The sequence below is a fragment of the Trematomus bernacchii genome, unplaced genomic scaffold, assembly GCF_902827165.1.
Source record: "Trematomus bernacchii unplaced genomic scaffold, fTreBer1.1, whole genome shotgun sequence".
Lineage (NCBI taxonomy): Eukaryota > Metazoa > Chordata > Actinopteri > Perciformes > Nototheniidae > Trematomus > Trematomus bernacchii.
Window position 1 is genome coordinate 2571393 of NW_022987739.1, and position 21749 is coordinate 2593141.

The 21749-nt window shown below is 40.7% G+C and overlaps 1 protein-coding gene across 2 annotated transcripts; it reads right to left on the bottom strand.

Moving 5' to 3' along the window:
- Positions 1 to 96: 96 nt before the first annotated feature.
- On the bottom strand, positions 97 to 20038 carry cunh1orf112 (chromosome unknown C1orf112 homolog). Of its 2 annotated transcripts, XM_034146321.1 has the most exons (26): positions 19886 to 20038; positions 19373 to 19495; positions 18927 to 18966; positions 18739 to 18827; positions 18215 to 18319; positions 17940 to 18080; positions 14313 to 14475; positions 14137 to 14221; positions 13896 to 14034; positions 13526 to 13615; positions 13350 to 13414; positions 13113 to 13261; positions 11364 to 11493; positions 10580 to 10766; positions 8249 to 8331; positions 6435 to 6486; positions 5291 to 5380; positions 4463 to 4648; positions 3760 to 3879; positions 3270 to 3365; positions 3063 to 3176; positions 2377 to 2481; positions 2206 to 2286; positions 2005 to 2125; positions 1898 to 1950; positions 97 to 422 (listed from the first exon to the last, which is right to left on the bottom strand). In XM_034146321.1, exons 2-26 carry the CDS (start codon positions 19466 to 19468, stop codon positions 219 to 221), a joined length of 2784 nt encoding a protein of 927 aa, XP_034002212.1. In that variant the 5' UTR covers positions 19469 to 19495; positions 19886 to 20038; the 3' UTR covers positions 97 to 218. The 2 variants fall into 2 exon arrangements, with proteins under 2 accessions (XP_034002212.1, XP_034002211.1); XM_034146320.1 differs by having other exon boundaries at positions 1898 to 2125.
- Between the last annotated feature and the right edge of the window lie 1711 nt (positions 20039 to 21749).

Here is a 21749-nt window from a genome sequence, read left to right on the forward strand (position 1 = left end):
GTACTTTAAGGAGTCAGACAACGCCTCGAGCCAATATGGGTACTCAATAGACTCCTGTTTGACTAAGTGCTAAATAAATACAAGTGAACAATTATCTGTAATCAAACAAGTTTAATAAACAAAACAACCGGTTTAAAAGCTGATACTTCACAGCAGCAGAGAAAGGGTTTCACAGACTTTAAATAGTTTTTCTATATATGAAGTAAATACATCTGGGGCTAGCTTGTGTGTGTGGCTGTTCTGATGTGTGTGAGGATGGTCTGGAGCTCCTGCAGTCTGGACTCCAGCCAGGGTGGAGGTGTTGGAGGAGAGGTGCGTTCTGTGAGAGCCTGCAGAGCTTTCAGAGCGCTCTCAGCGGTGGTGACGTAGCGGCTGAACTCCTCCTCTGCACAAAACTCCTGCCGAGCTTTCTTTGGACACGGCTGAGAGAGAGGAGGAGGAACGACAAGGACGTCATACATCCATTTATGAATCTAATTCTCACAACATGATTTAGTTTGACATGAGGCAGGATCGCTTGTACAAATGAAATGGTGACTTGCTGAGCAGGACGTTATGTAATAATCTGACTGAGAAGTATTTTGCTAAATAAAAGTACTATTTTACTTGTGTTACTGCTAAGGAACGTTTGTACTGAGCTACGAGAACGATATAAAGCATTAGGATTGTTGTAGTAGTGTATCATCCTACAAACCTAATAAAAAACCTTTACTTGCTAGATACTCTTGAAAAAAATGCATAATAAATGTAATCCCCTCTAGTGTTTTAACACATATCACAATTGCAATGTAAGTCTAAATAATCGTAATAAGTTAGATATCCTACAGATTGATACATTCATTTAAAATATATATAAATGCTGATTACAATTTGCAAAACTAACCAAACACTTAAAGGTAGGGTAGGTAAGTTTGAGAAACCGGCTCGAGATACACTTTTTGTTATATTCCATGGAATGCTCTTAACATCCAGATAGCAATGAATATCTTAAGTGCTTTGACAACAAATCCATAAAAAAATGTCATCTGTGGAAGCCGTAGTACTGTAAAAAGCACGACCAATCATTTTAGCCAGCCCGGCTCAAATAACTGGATGGCCTACCTGCCTGTCAGCCTTCCATCTGTGCACAAACTTATCTCGTGCCCTCATTGGTCATGTGCGCGTTCGTGTGTGTTGAAGGAGGGGCTCTGTAAGGAAGTGGCAGATTTTCTCCGGTTGTGTATTTTCAAATTCTCGCGATCTCGAGCCGGTTTCTCAAACTTACCTACGGCACCTTTAAAGGTAGGGTAGGTAATTCACTTCAGATACACTTTTTGTTATATTCCATGGAATGCTCTTAACATCCCGATAGCAATGAATATCTTAAGTGCTTTGACAATAAATCCATAAAAAAATGTCATCTGTGGAAGTCGTAGTACTGTAAAAAGCACAACCAATAATTTTAGCCGGCCCGGCCAAAATAACTGGATGGCCTACCTGCCTGTCAGCCTTCCATCTCGTGCACAAACTTATCTCGTGCCCTCATTGGTCATGTGCGCATTTGTGTGTGTTGGAGGAGGGGGCAGATTTTCTCCGGTTGTGTACTTTCAAATTCTAGCGCACTCGAGCTGGTTTCTCCATTATTACCTACCCTACCTTTAACTCGCATATCCTTCTCCTATGCCTCTTTAAGTGTTTCCTGGAAACTATCAAATTAAAATAAAATAAGCCTGGTTCATATTATACTACTACCTCCTAGTGAACATGTGTTAAATTGTCCACTAGGAGGTAGTGTTGTACTGACCAGCTGCCATTCAGAGTGACCTGGAGAGTCTAAAGATGAAGCAAGACTGCATGGTGAGGAAGATTCAGGAAACCATTGAATGAAGTTGTAATTAAACTTTGTGACACCACTCACCTCTGAGTCTGCTACAACTTCAGCAGCCAGTGTTTCAGCAGCAGCTTCAGCAGCCAGTGTTTCAGCAGCAGCTTCAGCAGTGAGTGTTTCAGCAGCAGCTTCAGCAGTGATTCTGTCAGAAGCATTTTCTTTGTCGCTCTCCAGCCTCTCGTTGTGTTTCTCAATAACGACCTTCTCCAGTTTGATCCTCTGCAGCCGTGACTCCACATGTTCCCGAGCATTTACAGTCTGCAACGACACATTGACTCGTTTATGTCAATCTGTTGAAGTGAATCTGATGAAAATAGTTTTCATTAGAATCTCCTTACCTTGCTCAGATAGTTCACCACCTTCGCCTTGGTTTCTTCAACACACAGACTCTGGGAAATGACCTCTTCATGGTTTGTAATCTTAAAGAGCAATATGACACGTTAAGTTTACAACACAGTCAAGGGCAGTACAGGATAACTTCTGAAACAGCTTTTACATCCCTGCCGTACCTCTGCAAAGTGAGAGAAGGCCTCCAGAGCGTGCTGGTGCAGCGGCCAGGACCTGTCGGACAACATGGCTCCAAACAGGCCGCTCAGCCTCGGCAGGATCTGACTCTGTGGGACACAAAGTGGGTTTGAAAGAGAAATCATAGGATTATATTAAAATGTTCTCATTTCATATCCACAGTTTTGACTGTTACTGATTAATGTCAAATACTATTACTTTTTTTAAATGTAAATGTTTTTTTATTACATACTATACAATAGAAATGTTATGAAATGGCTTACTATGACAATATCTTGACTTTATTTACATTTTGAAAAATACAATTTTCATGACTTTTTGTCTGTAAAATGTCTCAAAAGTGCACATCTTAAATTTGAAGTGAAGTTTTAAACTGCATACGTGGCAACGCTGAAATATCAGTAACTTCATGAATATAAGAGAGAGAAAAGCAACTAAATACAGAACATGATTAGCATATTGTTAATTTGCAAACAACAGACAAAAGATCATCCATATTTTTACTATCTTCTTCAAAACTAATTTGCATTTATATTTGACCTATCTGTTGGCCTAAATGTTGGGAGCAACTTCGAAGGAGAACAGCGGTAGAATAAATGTCTGACAACATCTGGTGAGGAGTGCAAAGAACCAGAAGGTGAGACACTGTGCAGCAGAGGGGTGTGATCACCTGGCTGTCTGTGGGGACGAAGATCTTCCCCAGAGAGGAGAGGAACTCCAGAGCAGCGAGCGTCAGCTGATCGGCACACCGCTGAGACACCACGGCGTCCACACACAGCAGAGCCTGGACACACACACATAAACACACAGTTACAGTCAACAGAAGCTCCCTCCAGTCCTGATCTAATACATGTGAACTCTGAAGCTAACGTCATACCTGGTAGATGACTTGAGGTTCGATGTTTTTCACTAGAACGGCTGATATGGAGAGCAGCAGCTGCAGCGTGCAGTGGAGCGCGGGCTGGCTCTGCACCTGGAGCAGGGCAGGGGTCAGGGGTAACGGTAAGAATGTCTGTATCTAATCTCAAAGATCAGCATCGTACAACATCAAAGCATTTTTTAACTGTTCAGATTCGATATGTTAAGCCTGATCTGATCCTTTATTTATGACTTAAAAAGAAAATACATGAAGGAACAGCTTGTTATTTGTTGTTAGGGTTAGCCCTTTTAATAAATGAAATGTCCTTGTTTGCACTGTGCAGCTGTTCTTGGAAGATAGAAGGATCAGATTAGGACTTGGCATCATCAGATACTCAATATTAAATTACTTGGATTGAGGGGGCAACAAAACCCTGACTGCGACATTCCTGGTTACAGTCATGCCCTTACACTACACTCATGAGTGTGTGCATGTATTAGGATCTCACCTGCTCTGGACTCATTCGTAACCACAGCTGTGTGAGGACCCTCAGAGCAGACAGCACACACTGGTCCTCAGGAGAGGTCTGCACCCGGACCACCGCCAGGAGGGGCCGCAGCACCGTGTTCTGCACACAGGAGGGACTGTCAATTCCAACATTTGTGCAGATTGTCCCGTTTAACTATCCCCACCCTGCTTCCTAGCATTGTTTTTCACAGCTGGATGTAATCATTCTGCCCAGAGTTTGACTGATAGCAACTGGACGACAATCCTGCAAACACTGTGACACATACATCTGAACTAAACTGAGAACAATTCCACAGTGACTAAAAACCAACAAGATCAAAAAATAATCAGACAACTTTTCACATGAACTTTGTATGCCTGAGTAAACACTGAAGGCTTAATCCTACATCTGAGTCTAACAGCTTATAACAATCCAAAATGAATCATAAAAGAAATACAAAATAAGACAAAACAAACAAGTTATAATTCAGTGCAATAAGTTTATATTATGCCGTCAAGACTTAAAACCTTATTAAAACGTCCATGTAACGTTAAACTGGCGAGAAGGTGGCCTTTCCTTCAAGTGAGAAAACTACTGCCTCTACATTTGAAGGCAAAGCAGATATTAGGCTACTTCTAATTCATGCTAAGGGTTGGTTAAAACTAACAGACGTAATCAGAGCCGTATCTAGGGTCGTCCTCACCATTTTGTCCACTTGTCCTAGTTTGTAGCCTCCATTCTGCCAGTCAGTCAGAGCTTTTTGAGCGAGGCTGATGATGTCGGTCTCGACACGGTGACGAGCATCTTGGGAAAGAGCTCTGAGGAGGACATGTCTCCACACTGAAAGGTTTTCTACCTCAGACGGCGGGAAACGAGTTAACAGCTCCATCTGGAAAAACAAAACACTTTGAGATGATGGGGGGGAAAGAAATCACCTGATATGAAGGTAATCATCTTACACAGCAAAATATGTTATTATTAATTTACGGTTAAATGGACACAATCAGAAACCGTCATCCAAAACAAGAAAGTAGGATTGTTGGACAGATTTAAGAAGTAAACCTGAGTAGTTGTGAAATGTACACATGACGGTGATTATATGCATTACCAGTATCCCAATAATGTGCTATAGCCCTTGCATTCACCAGATCTCAACCCAACTGTTATGAGAGACTAATGTCTTGCCACTCTCCATCGTCAAAACTTAAAATAGTAGAAATATTTCAGAGGAATGGTGTTCTCATCTCAATTTGTAGTAAAAAGATAGCCATTGCATTTGACCGTACTGAGGAGGATATTCAGTCAGTACTGTACAATTGTTTTTTTTGAAAAGGCTAGAATACTTGAATCACAGAATCATCTTTTATCTTGTGTGGCCTTTCAGTGTTCACATATATCAAATAGTCAAATTTGATTGTAGTAAGTATGTGAGTTAGTGTTTAATACAAAACTGTGAAAAATGTGATGTGAATTGACACCCTCAAGTTACTCCTGAGATGATCAAACTATTCATTTCTCCAGTGTTTCTGACCTGGTGTTCGGGCGTCATGAGGAAAACCATGCGTTTGAGCAGCAGGCCCAGGTGGAGCGACTGGTAACACTCAGTGGTGCAAGCTTTCACCTGGGGGAGGAGAGGGAGAAGAGAAGAGGGGGGAGGAACAGTGTGAGGAACAGTGTGAGGAACGGTGTGAGGAACAGTTTACCTCATTCACACCAACGGTGTTTCAGGGCCGGTTCGGAGCTGGAGCTTGAAAAGCACCGGGTTTTCCTGTTCACACCGCAGCGGAGCAGCCTCTTAGCTCCGGAATCCGGTTTGTTTCAAGCACCAAAAAATTGTCCGGCTAGAAGCAAGAACCGCATACGTCACGCTTACGTCGAGGCGGGGGCAGGGGCAGGGGCGGGATCAACTCCTGAACAACAACAAAAAGCCCGCGTTTTATCTAGTTTGTACACAACGATGGAGAAACTTAACAAGCGCTTCAACACAATCGGCCATTGTTGTTGTTGTTGTTGTTGTTGTTGTCGGTGTGAGCTGTGAGGGGTTTCCGCGCGGTTTGGCTTTATGAAGCAGGCACGCAAACGGTTACGTCATGACGCAAACGATGACGCAATGACGCAGCACCAGTCGGACTCTGGGCGGTGTGAAAAGAGCCGGAGCTAAACCGAAGAACCGGTTCTGAACCTGAAAAGCTCTAGCACGGAGCTTGAACCGGAGTTGCGTTGGTGTGAAAGGGGTAAGTGTGAGGATCAGGAGGGGTCCAATCAGCAAGGAGGGAACGAGCATCAAAATGAGTTGGATCCAGCTTAATCTGATGACGTAAGAAGTATGTAAGTTGTCCCTGAGATCCAACAACACCAATTGTCACCTCTGTTGGGGGGCCAGAGTAAACATGCGGGACCCCCTACTAACTCATAACCCCACAGGGAGAGATTAAGGGGATTTAGAGTTATTTTAGAAAGCGCTCAGGAAGAGGTCACAGACATGGGGAATCATCCGTGACCCTGTGGAGTGAAGATTTCAGACATTGGATGAGATCCTGGAAACTTTCTGCTAAATATATCAAGTCTACAGTCTTTATGAATCAGGTCTGGTTCTCTGCTTAATCTTTCAAAACAATGAATCCACAACATGGATTCTCTCCACTGGACTGTGTATAATCTTGATCTCTACCCACCAGCTGAGCAACAAGGACGACATGATGCAGACACAGTTCTGCTGTCCCGTACCTGCAAGCAGAGGAGAAAACATAACAGTAGATTTAATATACAGTCGCAGTACAGGAGTAGGCAACTGTGGCGGCGAGGGAGTGCGGTCGTCTTTCAACCAGAAGACAGATAGATGGATAAGATAGACAGACAGACAGACAGACAGACAGACAGACAGACAGACAGACAGACAGACAGACAGATAAGATAGATAGATAGATAAGATAGATAGATAGATAGACAGACAGACAGGATGGATAAGATAGATAGATAGATAGATAGATAGACAGACAGACAGACAGACAGACAGACAGACAGACAGACAGACAGACAGATAGACAGACAGACAGACAGACAGACAAGATAGATAGATAGATAAGATAGATAGATAGATAGACAGACAGACAGGATGGATAAGATAGATAGATAGATAGACAGACAGACAGGATGGATAAGATAGATAGATAGATAGACAGACAGACAGACAGACAGGATGGATAAGATGGATAAGATAGATAGACAGACAGACAGGATGGATAAGATGGATAAGATAGATAGATAGATAGATAGATAGATAGACAGACAGACAGACAGACAGACAGACAGACAGACAGACAGACAGACAGACAAGATGGATAAGATAGATAGATAGATAGACAGACAGACAGACAGAAAGGATGGATAAGATGGATAAGATAGATAGACAGACAGACAGGATGGATAAGATAGATAGATAGACAGACAGACAGACAGACAGACATACAGACAGACAGATAGACAGGATGGATAAGATGGATAAGATAGATAGATAGACAGACAGACAGACAGGATGGATAAGATGGATAAGATAGATAGATAGATAGACAGACAGACAGACAGACAGACAGACAGACAAACAAGTACTTTATTGATCCCAATTTGGGAAATGTTTGCGTTACAGCAGCATAAAAGGCAATGTACGTAAGAGAAATTAAGACACTAGAAATACACAATCCAAAATATTTCTGAAATAGAAATAAAATAGCATTCAAAAGTAAAAATATATTCATGTGGAAAATATACATGTGGAAATACAAATACAAAGGTTGTGGGTTCGATCTGATTCCGTGCGGTCAACATGTCGATGTATCCTTGGGCAAGATACTTAACCCCAGGTTGCTCCTGACGGCCAACGGTGTGTGAATGTGTGTGAATGTGTGTGTGAGTGTGTGTGAGTGTGTGTGAATGTTAGCTTCCTAAAGCCAGTGGTACTGCTCTGTATGAATGAGGTGTGAATGATTCGTAGTATGTAAAGCGCTTTGAGGGGTCGTGATGACCTGATAAAGCGCTTAATAAGTACAGTCCATTTACCATAGTGAAAACATTTGCACTAATACAACTTTAGTGAAACAGTGGCTCAATAATATAAGTTATAAGCAGCCTTAAGTAGTGTTTGTTTTATACTGTAGCTTGCTCTATGCATTACATTGAATGATGCACACAATGTACAACAATATCTGTTTTCTTTTTTTATAACTGTCGATTTTTACTCCATATTTTATTCCATTCCATTTCCATGTAAATACTGTTATATTTGACTATATTTTGTATTATTTTTAATATTTTTCTAGTTCTCTTTCTGTGTTTTCTTTTACGTATGCACCACGACATCAAGTCAAATTCCTCGTACGTGTCAACCTACATGGTGATAAACCTGTTTCTGTTTCTGTTTCTGATTCTTGATACATCTGCCCAAAAGTATGCACGGATCAGTTGTTCAGCTATATGTGTGAACAGCGCTCACCGTGCAGTGAAGCACCAAACATCTGTGGCCAGCAGAGCGGTCTGAGCGTCCGCCTGCAGCACCGTCTGCACCAAGCAGCGCTCCTGAAGAGATGAAGAGAGGTCAGAGAGACAGGGGGAGGAGGGGGAGAACGAACTAATTAAATAAACATTCGAGCAATTCCACAAAATGTAACAGTAACAGAGAAAATGAAAGTGAAAGAAAAACTAGCAGTGAATGAGGGGAAATCCTGCAGCAACACACAGATAGAAAGTTATCCAAAATAAATAAAAAGCTTAAATCCAGAGTCCAACCAGCCGAGACGTCTAGCTCCATGTGTTCTGTTCTAGTTTGCCTGCTTATATAATCGTTGAACAATACATGTTTTTTTACTTATTAAAGTCTACAATTATATTAAATAAAACATATAACAGAAATATATAAAGTTAGGTTGTATTAACTAATGATTAAATGGAGCTATACATGTTAATGGGCTACGATCTCTTTTGGTATTTTTGATCAAATACAAATTGCCAGTATTTAAAAACAGTATATGTCATAAACCAATATCAGCCAATTACACCTTATAACATTATATAGTTATAATAAGCAAAGTAACTAAAGATTATAAACTCATGGCAAGCACGCATGTACAGATGAGTTTAGGGTTAGTTCAGGTCCAAGAGAGACTCAAGACGTCTTGGCAGGCTTTCATCGTAACCCTTCAATATGGCTTAGCAAATGAGTTCTTGCCAATTAAATCACATTCCTGCCAAGATTATATCATATTCCAATCACTTGTATATAGACTCTTATTGCACTATTTCACTATTTTTATTTACTTGCATTATATTTTTTCTGTTTTTCTGTTTTATTGTGTTGCACTGTTGGAGGAGCCTGTGACCTAAGATTGTCATCGTCATAACTACACTGTACGTATGACCAATAAAAGCCTTGAACCGTGAGAGTTGCAGGTTTTTATCAACTCCTTGAGGATAAAACACAAATTCCAGACAGTACATGCGATAAAATAAAACACAAAAGTCTGGTTTCAGATTTAGTTTTGCTTTCTTTATCACTCTGTAATTCCCAATCGGTTTTTCTCAAACTCAATTGACATTTGTTGTTTCTAAAACGTGGGGGGGTGAATTGCTAGATGTGTGTGTCCAGTAGGGAACGGCTGATGAGAAATAAATACTTTGATTGCACTTTCACTTTTAAAATCACAGAGCAGTGGCTCAGTCGGTAGGGGCTTGGACTGTGAGTCGTAGGGTCGCCGGTTCAAGTCCCCGAACAGACCTAGGGTGTTTCTCAATCGCGAGTACGCTTGCTTGGTAGCACATGTCTGCCGAGCATCTTGCTTCAGAAGCGAGTCAAGAATACTTCCTGGCATTCGGAAAACGAAGAGTGGAACACGCTAGCAAGTGTGCAGGTGTGCGTCATATGAGAGGCCCCGCCTTACATTTTCCGTCACAGATTTGGGGAAATTGGTCCGTGCGCAAAGCATTGTGGGGATTTTAAGACCGCGAAGTCTACTCATGTGCACACTCGATATTTCTCCAAACGGAGTACGCCGGGCTCGGTAGATTTCCAAGTATGCTGGAGATTGGAACAGTACTTCGGCGGCACTCGATGACGTAGTATGCTTGAAATAGTGGCTCTGAAGCAGCTTTACTCGCGATTGAGAAACACCCCTAAACATGGAGTGTGGACTGCTACTTGGAGAGGTCCCAGTTCACCTCCAGCCCTGCCGTGATGCCCTTGAGCAAGGCACCGGACACCCCCACTCCCATTTCTCCCCGGGCGCTGCTGCCCACTGCTCCTAGCACTAGACTCCTGGTACTAGGATGGGTTAAAAGCAGAGAACACATTTCACTGTGTGTGCCGTGTGCTCTGCATGTGTGACCATTACAGAGGGGTTCATCCCATTCTATTCTATTCTATATATCTATAGTGCTTTCACTTCCAACAGATCTTTGCAAACAACTAGGACTTTAAAATAAGTTTCTTCTTCACCTGAATTAACAGTCATGTTTCCCATCTGATATCTGTTGAAAAGTACTCCTCTACTACTACTAGACTCCAACTGCTACATTTAGAACAATTGACAGGCTTCTGCGGGATGAAAGCTCCTCAAAGTGAAGACATAACTATTCCATCCCTCCCCTGTAGCTGGCTGTTGGTTTAGAAAGTGCTTGATGTGATTAGCAGATAAGTGGAGCACACATTTCAAAATTATATTATATAATATCGCAGTTGCACATGTACCCAGAGATGAACCAAAACATACACGATGGAAAATAGTCTTAATGTTATCAGCAGCACTGGACACAGTGTGTGTGTAGACCTCACCAGCACAGGGAGGAACACCGGAGGCACCGCAGCCACGCTGGCACAGAGCTGCACACAGAGGTGGTTGTGCAGAGAGACCTGGACCTGGGCCTGACCCTTCATCATCACCCCCGGCAACAGCACCGGTACCTGGCGCTCAGTGTAGCATCGCCTGAAACTGGTGAACAAGGCCTGGTAGAGAGGGAGCCTGGAAACAGAAGGGGTGGGAAAATATTTAAAATACATTTTAAAAAACACGCATTTCTGAGATCGTTACACATTAGCGTGAATACATTGATGAATAGTATAATCTTTTTCATGCAAAAATGCAATCTAAACTCACCTTATCTTAAATTAAATCCTATCCTATCCTGTTATGTTGGATCTGAAATTAATTAACTCTTTGAACAGTAAGAAACTGGAAATTAAAACATGTTTAAAAAGTGTTTTATAGGATTAGTAGAGTATCTAAATAATGGTGTCTGGTGGATTTAGTGGAATAAAGGCTTTAGTTCCCCGTTGGAAAGGGCCATCTGACAGCAAGACAAAGCATTGAAAATATTTAAATATAGCAACACTCTGATATTCTTTAAGGTGGCTAAAATAGTTTTGCTGCTGCCTCCAATCACAGCAATACAATGTCGTAAGTTACCCCCGTCTGCTTTTCCAAACTAGGAATCTACTGCAGGTAACAGACCAACTATGGATAAGTCTCTTTAACAACCCCACTTCCAAAGATCCAAACTATCTCTTTTAGTCACATGTTTCAACAGCACAAATTCTGGGGATGATAGCCGTTTATTACCTGGGAGTTTCCTCTGAGAAGTGGCTGCCAGAGTACCAAAGCTGCAGCACCTCCTCTGGTTGGGAGGAGAGCTGACCCAGGACGTTCACCAGCAGGAGACAGTGAGGAAGCTCATGTTCAGGAGACAGCCCTGCACACAAACAACACAAGGGACATTTTAACATTGTATGTTGGCAACCTTGTTTTAAGACATCTATTATCTTGTAATAGGCAAGGCAAGGTGTTAGGAAAATATCACTCGTCACCGGCTTGATCTTCAATATCAGGATATACGTATTTATTATCCTCTCAAGAATGGAAGTAGTCATCACATACAGAGCATCAACTAGTTCCTGAACAGTGTCCTTCACGTGCTGATATACAGTACAAGAGAATGTTACAGTCACAAGATGGAGGAATACCGGTTCAAAGCAGTATTCAATGTTTAATTCAGATTAGCTAAAGCCTGCGTAAGCAATAAACATGACAGTCATATGTCTATCTCCATAGAGGCTGAATCATCATGTTAATCACATAGCTATCTTATGCCTAAAACAGTCCGGATGCTCTTCTAGGTAATCATACATCCTGTTATGTACACAGCTACGTAGGGCCTTTGTTATCATGTGCTACTCTGATATTGGAAGAGTACATTCAGTATTTTCCCAACACAAGGCAAGTTTATTTATATAGCACCTTTCAACACAAGGCAATTCAAAGTGCTTTACAAAAATGAAAGACATTAAGAAACATATTATCAAAGGGCATTTAAAAACACTCATTTAAAAGCAAAGATAATAAAACATGAATAACAAAACGGTACATTAATTAAAGTGACAGTGCAGTGTGAGATACACACATCTGAAATGTTTAGGTCTGACTCTCAATCATTGCTCACTTTTTAGCAGAAATTGTTTTCTTTGACCTCACTTTCTTTCTACTTTCTTTTTTAACTTATCCTTAAGTTATCTCAAGTGTTTCATGCTAAACAAACCCCCCTTTGCAAATTCTAATCTGCAACCCAAAATTCCACGGATCCTGGCCATATTTCTGTAGCATATAAAATGTATTTGCTCCCAGACATTCATGTGGCTTGCTAGTTTTGGACCCCATCTGTAGTCAAAAAGTCGCCACTTATGGTCCTTTCAGTATTTCTAGTAATCACTTAAAGGTGGGGTAGGTAATTCACTTCAGAAACACTTTTTGTTATATTCCATGGAATGCTCTTAACATCCCGATAGCAATGAATACATTAAATGCTTTGACATTAAATACATAAAAAAATGTCATCTGTGGAAGCCGTGGCGCTGAAAAAAACACGACCAATCATCTGAGCCGGCCCAGCTAAAATAACTGGATGGCCTACCTGCCTGTCAGCCTTCCATCTGTGCACAAACTTATCTCGTGCCCTCATTGGTCATGTGCACGTTCGTGTGTGTTGGAGGAGGGGCTCTGTAAGGAAGTCTGAAGGAAGGGGCAGATTTTTTTCGGCTGCGGACTTTCAAATTCTAGCGCACTCGAGCTGGTTTCTCCATTCTTACCTACCCTACCTTTAAGCATACAATAGTGACTTTGGACTTTCTGTTTGATAGGAGCGTCCTCCTACCTAAGGTTACTTTACGGGCACAACCTCACAAAAGTACATTATTTCGAATAAGGAATGGTCTCAACTCATCACTGAAGATCCTCTAAAACCTGGCCACAGCAAAGGGAAACAGAAAAGCATCTGCCTGAATATCTTGAAATAAAAAGATTCAACGTTAAACTCACGCAGGTCCTGCTGGAGGACAATTTCAGCGAAGGGCCTTAGAGGCAGCAGCTGGAGCAGGAAGGCATCGATGGGAACCAGAGCGGCTGTATGCAGCTCCCCGGACAGAGCGGGGGGAAGAGCTGGAGCACACAGGCTGGGAGGGAACTTACTGAAAGACATTCAACTGTAAGTTTACGCACTACTCAATGATAAAAGATCAATTAAAGGCTGAATCTGCAACTTAAAACCACACGTACCACATTATCTGGAGGTAGAGTTGGTGAAAGTCGTTGCAATACTTTGTCAGAAAACATTTAAACTCCTGTTCAAATGATAAGAAATGATGGGATTTAAGTTCAGCTGCTTTGTTTTCTGAAGCCCAGAATGAAAATGTAACAGATATAGAAATGATCAAGAACATCCATTTCTTTACCTTTATGTAATGAACCAACGTGTTGGCAAAGAATCTGCACATCTTTGCAGTTTTCTGGAACAGTTTGTATTCTGGGCTTTGTGTCGACTCCTTTGGAAAGGGAAAAGGAGCAATAATTTTAAAAAAAGGTCACCAGGAGCTCAAATCTATTCTGATAATCCAAAGGGTCATGTTTTCTGTAAAACACACACAAATAAATGCTATAGTGGAGACTGTAGTTGTGTTAAGGACTGTCCTGTTCCTGGGTTGACATATTTACGTTTTCTATAAAGCTTTATTGGACAAACCACTGAAATACAATGTCCTGCCTATCTAGAAATGTACAAATAATATCTTGTGGATCTTTTTTCACCATTAAGAGCTTTACTACCTGTAGTCCAGCGTGTGTGATCTGTTCAGCGAGCTCCACAGAGGTGAGGAAGGAGGCCAGCAGGTTGTCACACAGGCTGCTGCTGATGTCTCCGTGATGCAGATGTTCCTCCACCAATGACTGGTACTTCAGACTCTGTCTAAACAGATGTAACCAAATGAACTATTACATGATTTCCAATACTTAAACTCACAGATAACATGACATTAAGTTTGACAACATGAGTGTCTGCAGTACTGACTTGATGACAAACTTCCATGTGTTTGCATGCAGTGCCATGTCCAAGTTAGAGGTGATGGAGCAGATATCCAGCAGGTTGTGAATCACTGAGGAAGATAAAAAATAACTTTTAACATCAGAAGGGTTTAATACTAAAAGATGTGTCAGTGGAAAACAAATACACACACAAACACATACCTGTTACGATGTCAGAGACCTCTTCCTCGGAGGCGCTGCTGTCCAGTGAGATCGGCTCCAGCAGCTCCAGCAGAGCCTTCTGGAGGGAGTAGGCCTCTTTAAAGAGTCCCTGCAGCAGGTCGGCCACCAGGGACCGGCGGCCGCAATAAACCACCTCACTCTCCTGAGGACAACATGCACAGTATGCTCAAATCATTTTCAATTAGTCACATTTTCACACAAATAAATCAATATTAAATAAATGTTTTTTTGTTTTTTTTTACGCTTCTATACGGTGGCCCGGAAGTGCAAGACACCACAGCATTTCACAAAACGCCGGAGCATTTCAGAAAACACAACAGCATTTCACAAAACACAACAGCATTTCACAAAACACAACAGCATTTCACAAAACACAACAGCATTTCACAAAACACAACAGCATTTCACATTGGACGGAAAGGGTATTCCTTTAGGGAGAACACTTCTTGCTTGTGATTGGACAGAGCCAGCCAGAGAAGCACTGCTGTGATTGGTTGTTTTTGCTGCCAGTCAAGAAATGGCGATTCGTGATTGGTCAGCACCCGACAGCGCAACATGTCCCAACACATCAACCGTTAGCTGTTAGCACACACTCAGAGCTCACAGCTCCTCATATCTGTTCAGAAACTGGACAAAAGTTAAACAAGTACAAACCACAGACTGTCTATGTCATGGCGAATACAGTCGCTGCTTTATTTATGTCTGTATGACGCTGTTGTGAGTTTGGACGGAGCAGCTACAGGTTAGTTTAGCCTGATCGATCCGCCCCCTCTCCAGCACGTCTTGTTTGAATGACAGGAGTAAACACTGACAGCTGCGGTGAAACTCGACAACAAAATGAACATATTGACCGTGATTTAACTGTAATACACGTTTCAAAGTGATGCCGAAGTAACTACATACTGATACCGGTTAGTAAAAACCATGAATTAATGCTTTGACAAGTCTGCAGACAAGAAGGCAGGCGAAAAGCTTTTAAAATGCGTGTTTTCTGAATGGAATCGGATCCATCAGGCTAAACTAACCTGTAGCTCAGGGGTGTCAAACTCAAGGCCCGGGGGCCAAATCCGGCCCGCGACTTCATTTTATGTGGCCCCACAAGAGCTTGCAAAGAATATAATATGTTTATTATACGGTTACATGCTACTTTACAGAAGCACGTTGCCCATAAACGACATGTCCCACAATGCATCTCAAATTTGACTTTTTCTCAGAATTTGACTTTTTTTGTCCAAATATGCCTTTTTTCTTAGAATTAGCCTTTTTCTCATAAATAGATTTTTTTTTCAAAATGTCACTTCTCTTTTTCAAAATGTCACTTCTCTTTTTCAAAATGTCACAATCAATGTTTTTCCAGAATGTGGCTTTTCTTTTAAAATCATATTGTGACATTCTTACTGAAGAGACTTGCAATTATTTGCTCTAGACTTCTGCTTTCAGACGTAGTTAATTATGAAGTTATATTAATTAATGATATAGTCTTAAAGTTACAACCGGCCCTTTGAGTGCAACCATAATGCTGATGTGGCCCGTGATGAAATTTAGTTTGACACCCCTGCTGTAGCTGCTCCGTCCACACTCACAACAACGTCATACAGACATAAATAAAGCAGCGACTGTATTCACCATGACATAGACAGTCTGTGGTTTGTACTTGTTTAACTTTTGTCCAGTTTCTGAACAGATATGAGGAGCTGTGAGCTCTGAGTGTGTGCTAACAGCTAACGGCTGATGTGTTGGGACCATAGACTGTATATATAAAGGTTGGGACATGTTGCGCTGTCGGGTGCTGACCAATCACGAAGCGTCATTTCTTGACTGGCAGCAAAAACAACCAATCACAGCAGTGCTTCTCTGGCTGGCTCTGTCCAATCACAAACAAGAAGTGTTCTCCCTAAAGGAATACCCTTTCCGTCCAATGTGAAATGCTGTGGTGTTTTCTGAAATGCTGTTGTGTTTTGTGAAATGCTGTGGTGTCTTGCACTTCCGGGCCACCGTACTTCTATGGACAATTTTGCACTAATGATATTGAAGTGACTGTTATTTTGTATATATTGATTTTTGTGTTTTTTGTTTTAATCTTAAAGGTAGGTAAGAATGGAGAAACCAGCTCGAGTGCGCTAGAATTTGAAAGTACACAACTGAAAAAAATCTGCCTCTTCCTTCATACTTCCTTACAGAGCCCCTCCTCCAACACACACGAACGCGCACATGACCAATGAGGGCACGAGATAAGTTTGTGCACGAGATGGAAGGCTGACAGGCAGGTAGGCCATCCAGTTATTTTAGCCGGGCCGGCTCAGATGATTGGTCGTGCTTTTTACAGCGCCACGGCTTCCACAGACGACATTTTTTTATGTATTTAATGTCAAAGCATTTAATATATTCATTGCTATCGGGATGTTAAGAGCATTCCATGGAATATAACAAAAAGTGTTTCTGAAGTGAATTACCTACCCCACCTTTAATGTGTTCACATGTATAAATGTGTCTGTTGATTGTGTAGGACAGGGGTGTCAAACTCAGATACACAGTGGGCCAAAATTAAAAAATGGGTACTAGTCGAGGGCCGGACTGGTTCAATGTTTATTGCAAAACTTATTGAAATGAACTTATTGCACATATTAAACCTGGAACTAACAAATCTTAAATTATTGCCTATTAAAAACAACTTTAAACATTAAATAATCAGTTGCATTCATTTCTTATGGCTCTATCTGCAGCTTTTCTGGAGTCATTTCTCATGATTACATTTTCCCACAGGCCAACAACAGCTTCGATTTCCCTCAAAGAAAAAACCAAACATGTCCTGTTGTTGCAAGAAAGAAAGTGCAGAAGGAAACATCCATTAAACTCAGTTTGCTGCTCTGTGATGCTAGTTCAAGCCAGATACTTGGCATCTCATCTTGGGTGCAAGTTCATCAATGTTTGGGGTCAGGCTCTGAGCTGAGGAAACCCTCAGGATTGAGTGAAGGTGTGCGTGCAATATACCGGCGGGCCAGATCTAATAGTAATTAAACATTATCCTGCGGGCCGAAATTAAATCCACCAAGGGCCGGACCTTGAGTTTGACACATGTGGTGTAGGATATACATATTTTATACATATTTGTTTTTTTATATTCGGGATTGTGGGAAACGGTATTTCGATCTCTCTGTCTGTACACACCAACTGAAAGATTGACAAACAAGTTGACTTTGACTTTGATAACTCGTTTCTATTAAAATTAGGAATTGAATTGATGTTCCCTTTTTATCCCCGAGTGTTTCCTGCGACAAAGAGATGCTTATCACAGTTTCCTGTTGTGAGGTTATCATGAGCTGTTGCACCTAAAGTTACACTTCTGGTAATACATGATTGCATAAGAAGAAAGAGGATAATGAGGAGGAAGTACAAATGAGTCCCTTTAGGAATGTTTGAATGTTCTGAAAAAACTAAGCACTTTTTTATTACAGTTTTTCCCTTTTGAATAAATAACAATAGCTAAATAGATCAAATCCCATTTTTGAATTCTGATAACTAAATGCATGATTTCTTATGTCATTGTAATAATTATAGATGCATTAAGAGCTGCATTACAAGTTAAGAGTGACTAAGCAGACGTACCTTGCAGTGCTGAAAGGTTTCCCTCAGGACTTTCAGGATGCAAGTTGGTAACGAGCGGATGGCGTCTATATCAGGAGTTTCCTCGAACGAACCAACATGACGCACGCAGGTGGATAGAGCATCGATTATCTGCATCATTGCCTGAAACACACAACAGCATCTTGTCAACATATTGGTTGGTATAGAAGTTAGGGCAATGTTTGTCAGAGAATATATAACTTACATAGCATAACATGTCATTCTAATTTGAACATTTTGATAACAACAAGCAGTACCTGCAGGATGTTCCTGAGAAAGGAACACAGTTCAGTGTTTTGACTCGACAGGCCTCCAACTTGGTTCATGATTTCTTTCATCATGCGGTCAAACATCGTCACCGCCTGCAGACATTTATGACAGATAGGGGCAATAACAGTCACACAGACTTATCAATAAACACTTTTAAGGGAAAATGTAAATGAACCAGATATTCACAAGATAAATAAAGCTCTATCAACAAGTCCTACAACTTCTAATATGTAGGAAGTACTCGTCAAAAGAGATCTCGTCAAAAGAAAGACTTTAAAGAAACATACAACATCACCAACTGACATTGAAAAATCTTCAATTCAATCAAAAATGTTATGTGACATTTGGAAAACAACTACCTATATATTGTGCTGTTTGAGATCTTTAAGGGCCTTCAGTTCAGAGATTATCACCTAATTTAAAGACTTTTTCCATCACATGCATTCACTCTGTGTTATGCAACTAATTCTATTCACGTGTATTTGCATTCATGACATTGTTTAATGTTTACCTTTGGTAGGATCTTGGAGAAGCATTCATCTTCCAGCTCAGACAAACCAATATGAGGGAGGAACATGTCTGTAATGATCTTCAACACACCTGCAGGGATGCAGTATGATCATACTTAGATCACAAGTAACACTCAAGGCACAAAATGAGGTGATTGATTATTATAAATTGTGCAATGAAGAAACTTACGTATATGGTCATCCCAACTCTCAGAGTTATTATGCAAAGAGTGAAAAACAGTCAAGGAAAACCACTGCAAATTCAAATCATATATATTTCCTTATACAGTAGATAAGGATTGCAATAACAGTGAAAAAGTATGATGGATAAGCTTGAGCAAAACCTAACCTGCACAGATTTCCTCGAACATACTAAACTACATGTTTGTCAAACTTTAACATCTTAGACTGTACGGGCATACTGATTCCCCCTCATAAAACACTTAATTTCATAGACAGGTAGACATAATCCCACATTTAGTGTGTCTATTCCAATGCTTTTTCAGTAGTTTGAGCATTTCAAAACTTCAAAACAAGACCTGCATATCACTGGACTCTCCTTATTGAAAACACTAGTGTATGATGCTATGAATCATGACATCAAATGAGTAAACCTGATTATGTCTGAGAGGATATGGTGAGTTTTGGCAGGACGGACTTGAGCTCCTGGCGGCAGGTTTCCTGACTCCACTGCACCACCTCGTCCAGGAGAGAGGAGTTGGTCTGGGACATGATGACAGCTGAGCGAGGTCAGGACGACTGTGTACACACCACACAATGATTGAGTGATTGATTGATTGAATTGATTGATTGATTGATTGATTGATTGATTGATTGATTGAAAAGTTTATTAACAGCTTGTATATTGGGTACAGTACAGTACAGCTCAAAACATACAATTGTTAAGGGGATGCAGACCAGAGAAAGACTTTCGTCTTGTTTACATCAGGGTCCCCCATTTCCAATTCATCATATGAGAACAATGGCAGCGACTGAGTCACCCAAAATGTCTCAAAGTAAGAAAGCTTTAGGTGTATTTTTGGACAAAACATCGCTGAGTGTGTAAACAAGAGAGCTAGCTTAACGGTGTGTTATGCTAAACATTAAACATGGTTATGGTTAATTTAGATAATACGTATAGCTTCTTACCATAAATGACAGTCTGTGTCTTCTGTTCAGGAGCATTAAGCCACAACTACGAGTTTGTGTTGCCAAACGTCACCGTTAAATCTTTGTTTTAAATGTAGAAAACTGAAAGAAAACCGAGTTGTTTGTGGACATCAGGCAGAAACATAGCGCGCGCCGTTGTTTGAATCGGATGTGACGTAGAGAGTAAAGCTGCTCATCTGCCCTCAGTCTGATTGGTTAAAAATGTTACACTGCAAAACTTTCAACCAGTGAGAGAACGCAATGGGGGGAAAGCGGTGAAAATAACAACTGTCTAGATGAAGCTTTAAATAAAAGGTGAAATATGAATATAATATGCGTACTAAATCAACAAATCTGTGAAAAGTATAAATATAATGTCATTCATATTTTACCCCAAAAAATAATATGGGTGCGAATTTATTTATTTGTTAATTGATCCAATCTCTTCCTTTTAAAGAACTTTATAAAGAGTAATTCATTAAGTGTAAATATAATGACCTATACAAAAACAATACCTTCCCTTCAGAACAAATCCCCAAATCCAGTTTGATATATTCATGATCAATGAGACAGTCTCTGACAGGTATTTATTTTCTCATTTTAAGCTACATAATAATAGGTGAGGAGCCTTTTCCAATCTGTGTTCGTTTAGTAAAACCAAAAGTATGTTATGCACACTTGTTATATTAACCCTTATGTTGTGTTCTGGTCTCCCATGACCCGTTTCCAGTTAAAATTATAATATCACTACGCTCTAGTTTTTTTTTATCGGAACAAGGCTTCATGATATCCATTTTAGCCAAGTCTGAAGGTCTCTAAAAAAAAAGTGTATAATTTGGTGTTGGGGTCTGGGAAGACCCAGCAGCATTGTTGGGGGTGACTCGAGGTCAAATTTGGCCCAATCAAGATTCACCTTTGACTTTAGACACCCCAGCCCCACCCCCTTCATCAACTGTAACAATAATTTTTCGCAACATGCACCTGGTCTCCCATCCATCTGCCCCCCTCCCCCCACGGGAACTCAACCTTTCTCAAAGAATATGTACACTAACACTTGAACCTGAACACACATATGCACGTGTGCAATATGTGGTTTAATGTGTTTTGGGCCATAACATTAAATTACAACAGGATTGTACGGTTATGAATGCATTATAAGTTAGTTATGATGTAGTTAAAACAATATTGGATGATAGTCATCTTTTTTGGTGTTTTGGACTGAGGTAAATCATGGGTCAAAATTGACACGCAAACACCATGAACGGTAACAGCTTTTGAACACAACACAAGGGTTAAGTTATGCTTTATTAATAAGTCTTGAAGAGCTATTAAGAATATGTTGTTCAAGAGGATTTGAGCCAAAAGCAACATGATTGGCCTAACGGTTACCTCATAATGGGGTTTTATAGTCTAATCCAAATAAAGAAATAACATAATTGAATAACAAATCAAGCTGACATGGCCACCAAGGGCCTGCATTTAGGACACATTAAAACCATGCACCTGTAATCTGTTAGGGTTTTGGGTCTGTTCGGTTTAAAAGCAGTTTCTATCTTCTCAAAGTGAGCAAAACACATCTTTGATTGAGAAATGTCACTTCATGCTTATCCATTGTGACCTGGCGATGAACTCCGTGAAAGAGTAATAAAATGAATCACATCATGGATGAGTATTGGAAATCACAATTTCCGAGAGACATTGTTATGAACTTGATTTACTGGCAGTACACAATCCACTCACTAAGCCCTTAAGAAAACACATAAGGACTATGTATAGGCGGGTAGATCATGACTGAGATGTTTAAGAATGTTTAGATTATATTCTAATCAGTTATGGGAAGGCTGATATTCACCCATTAGCAGTC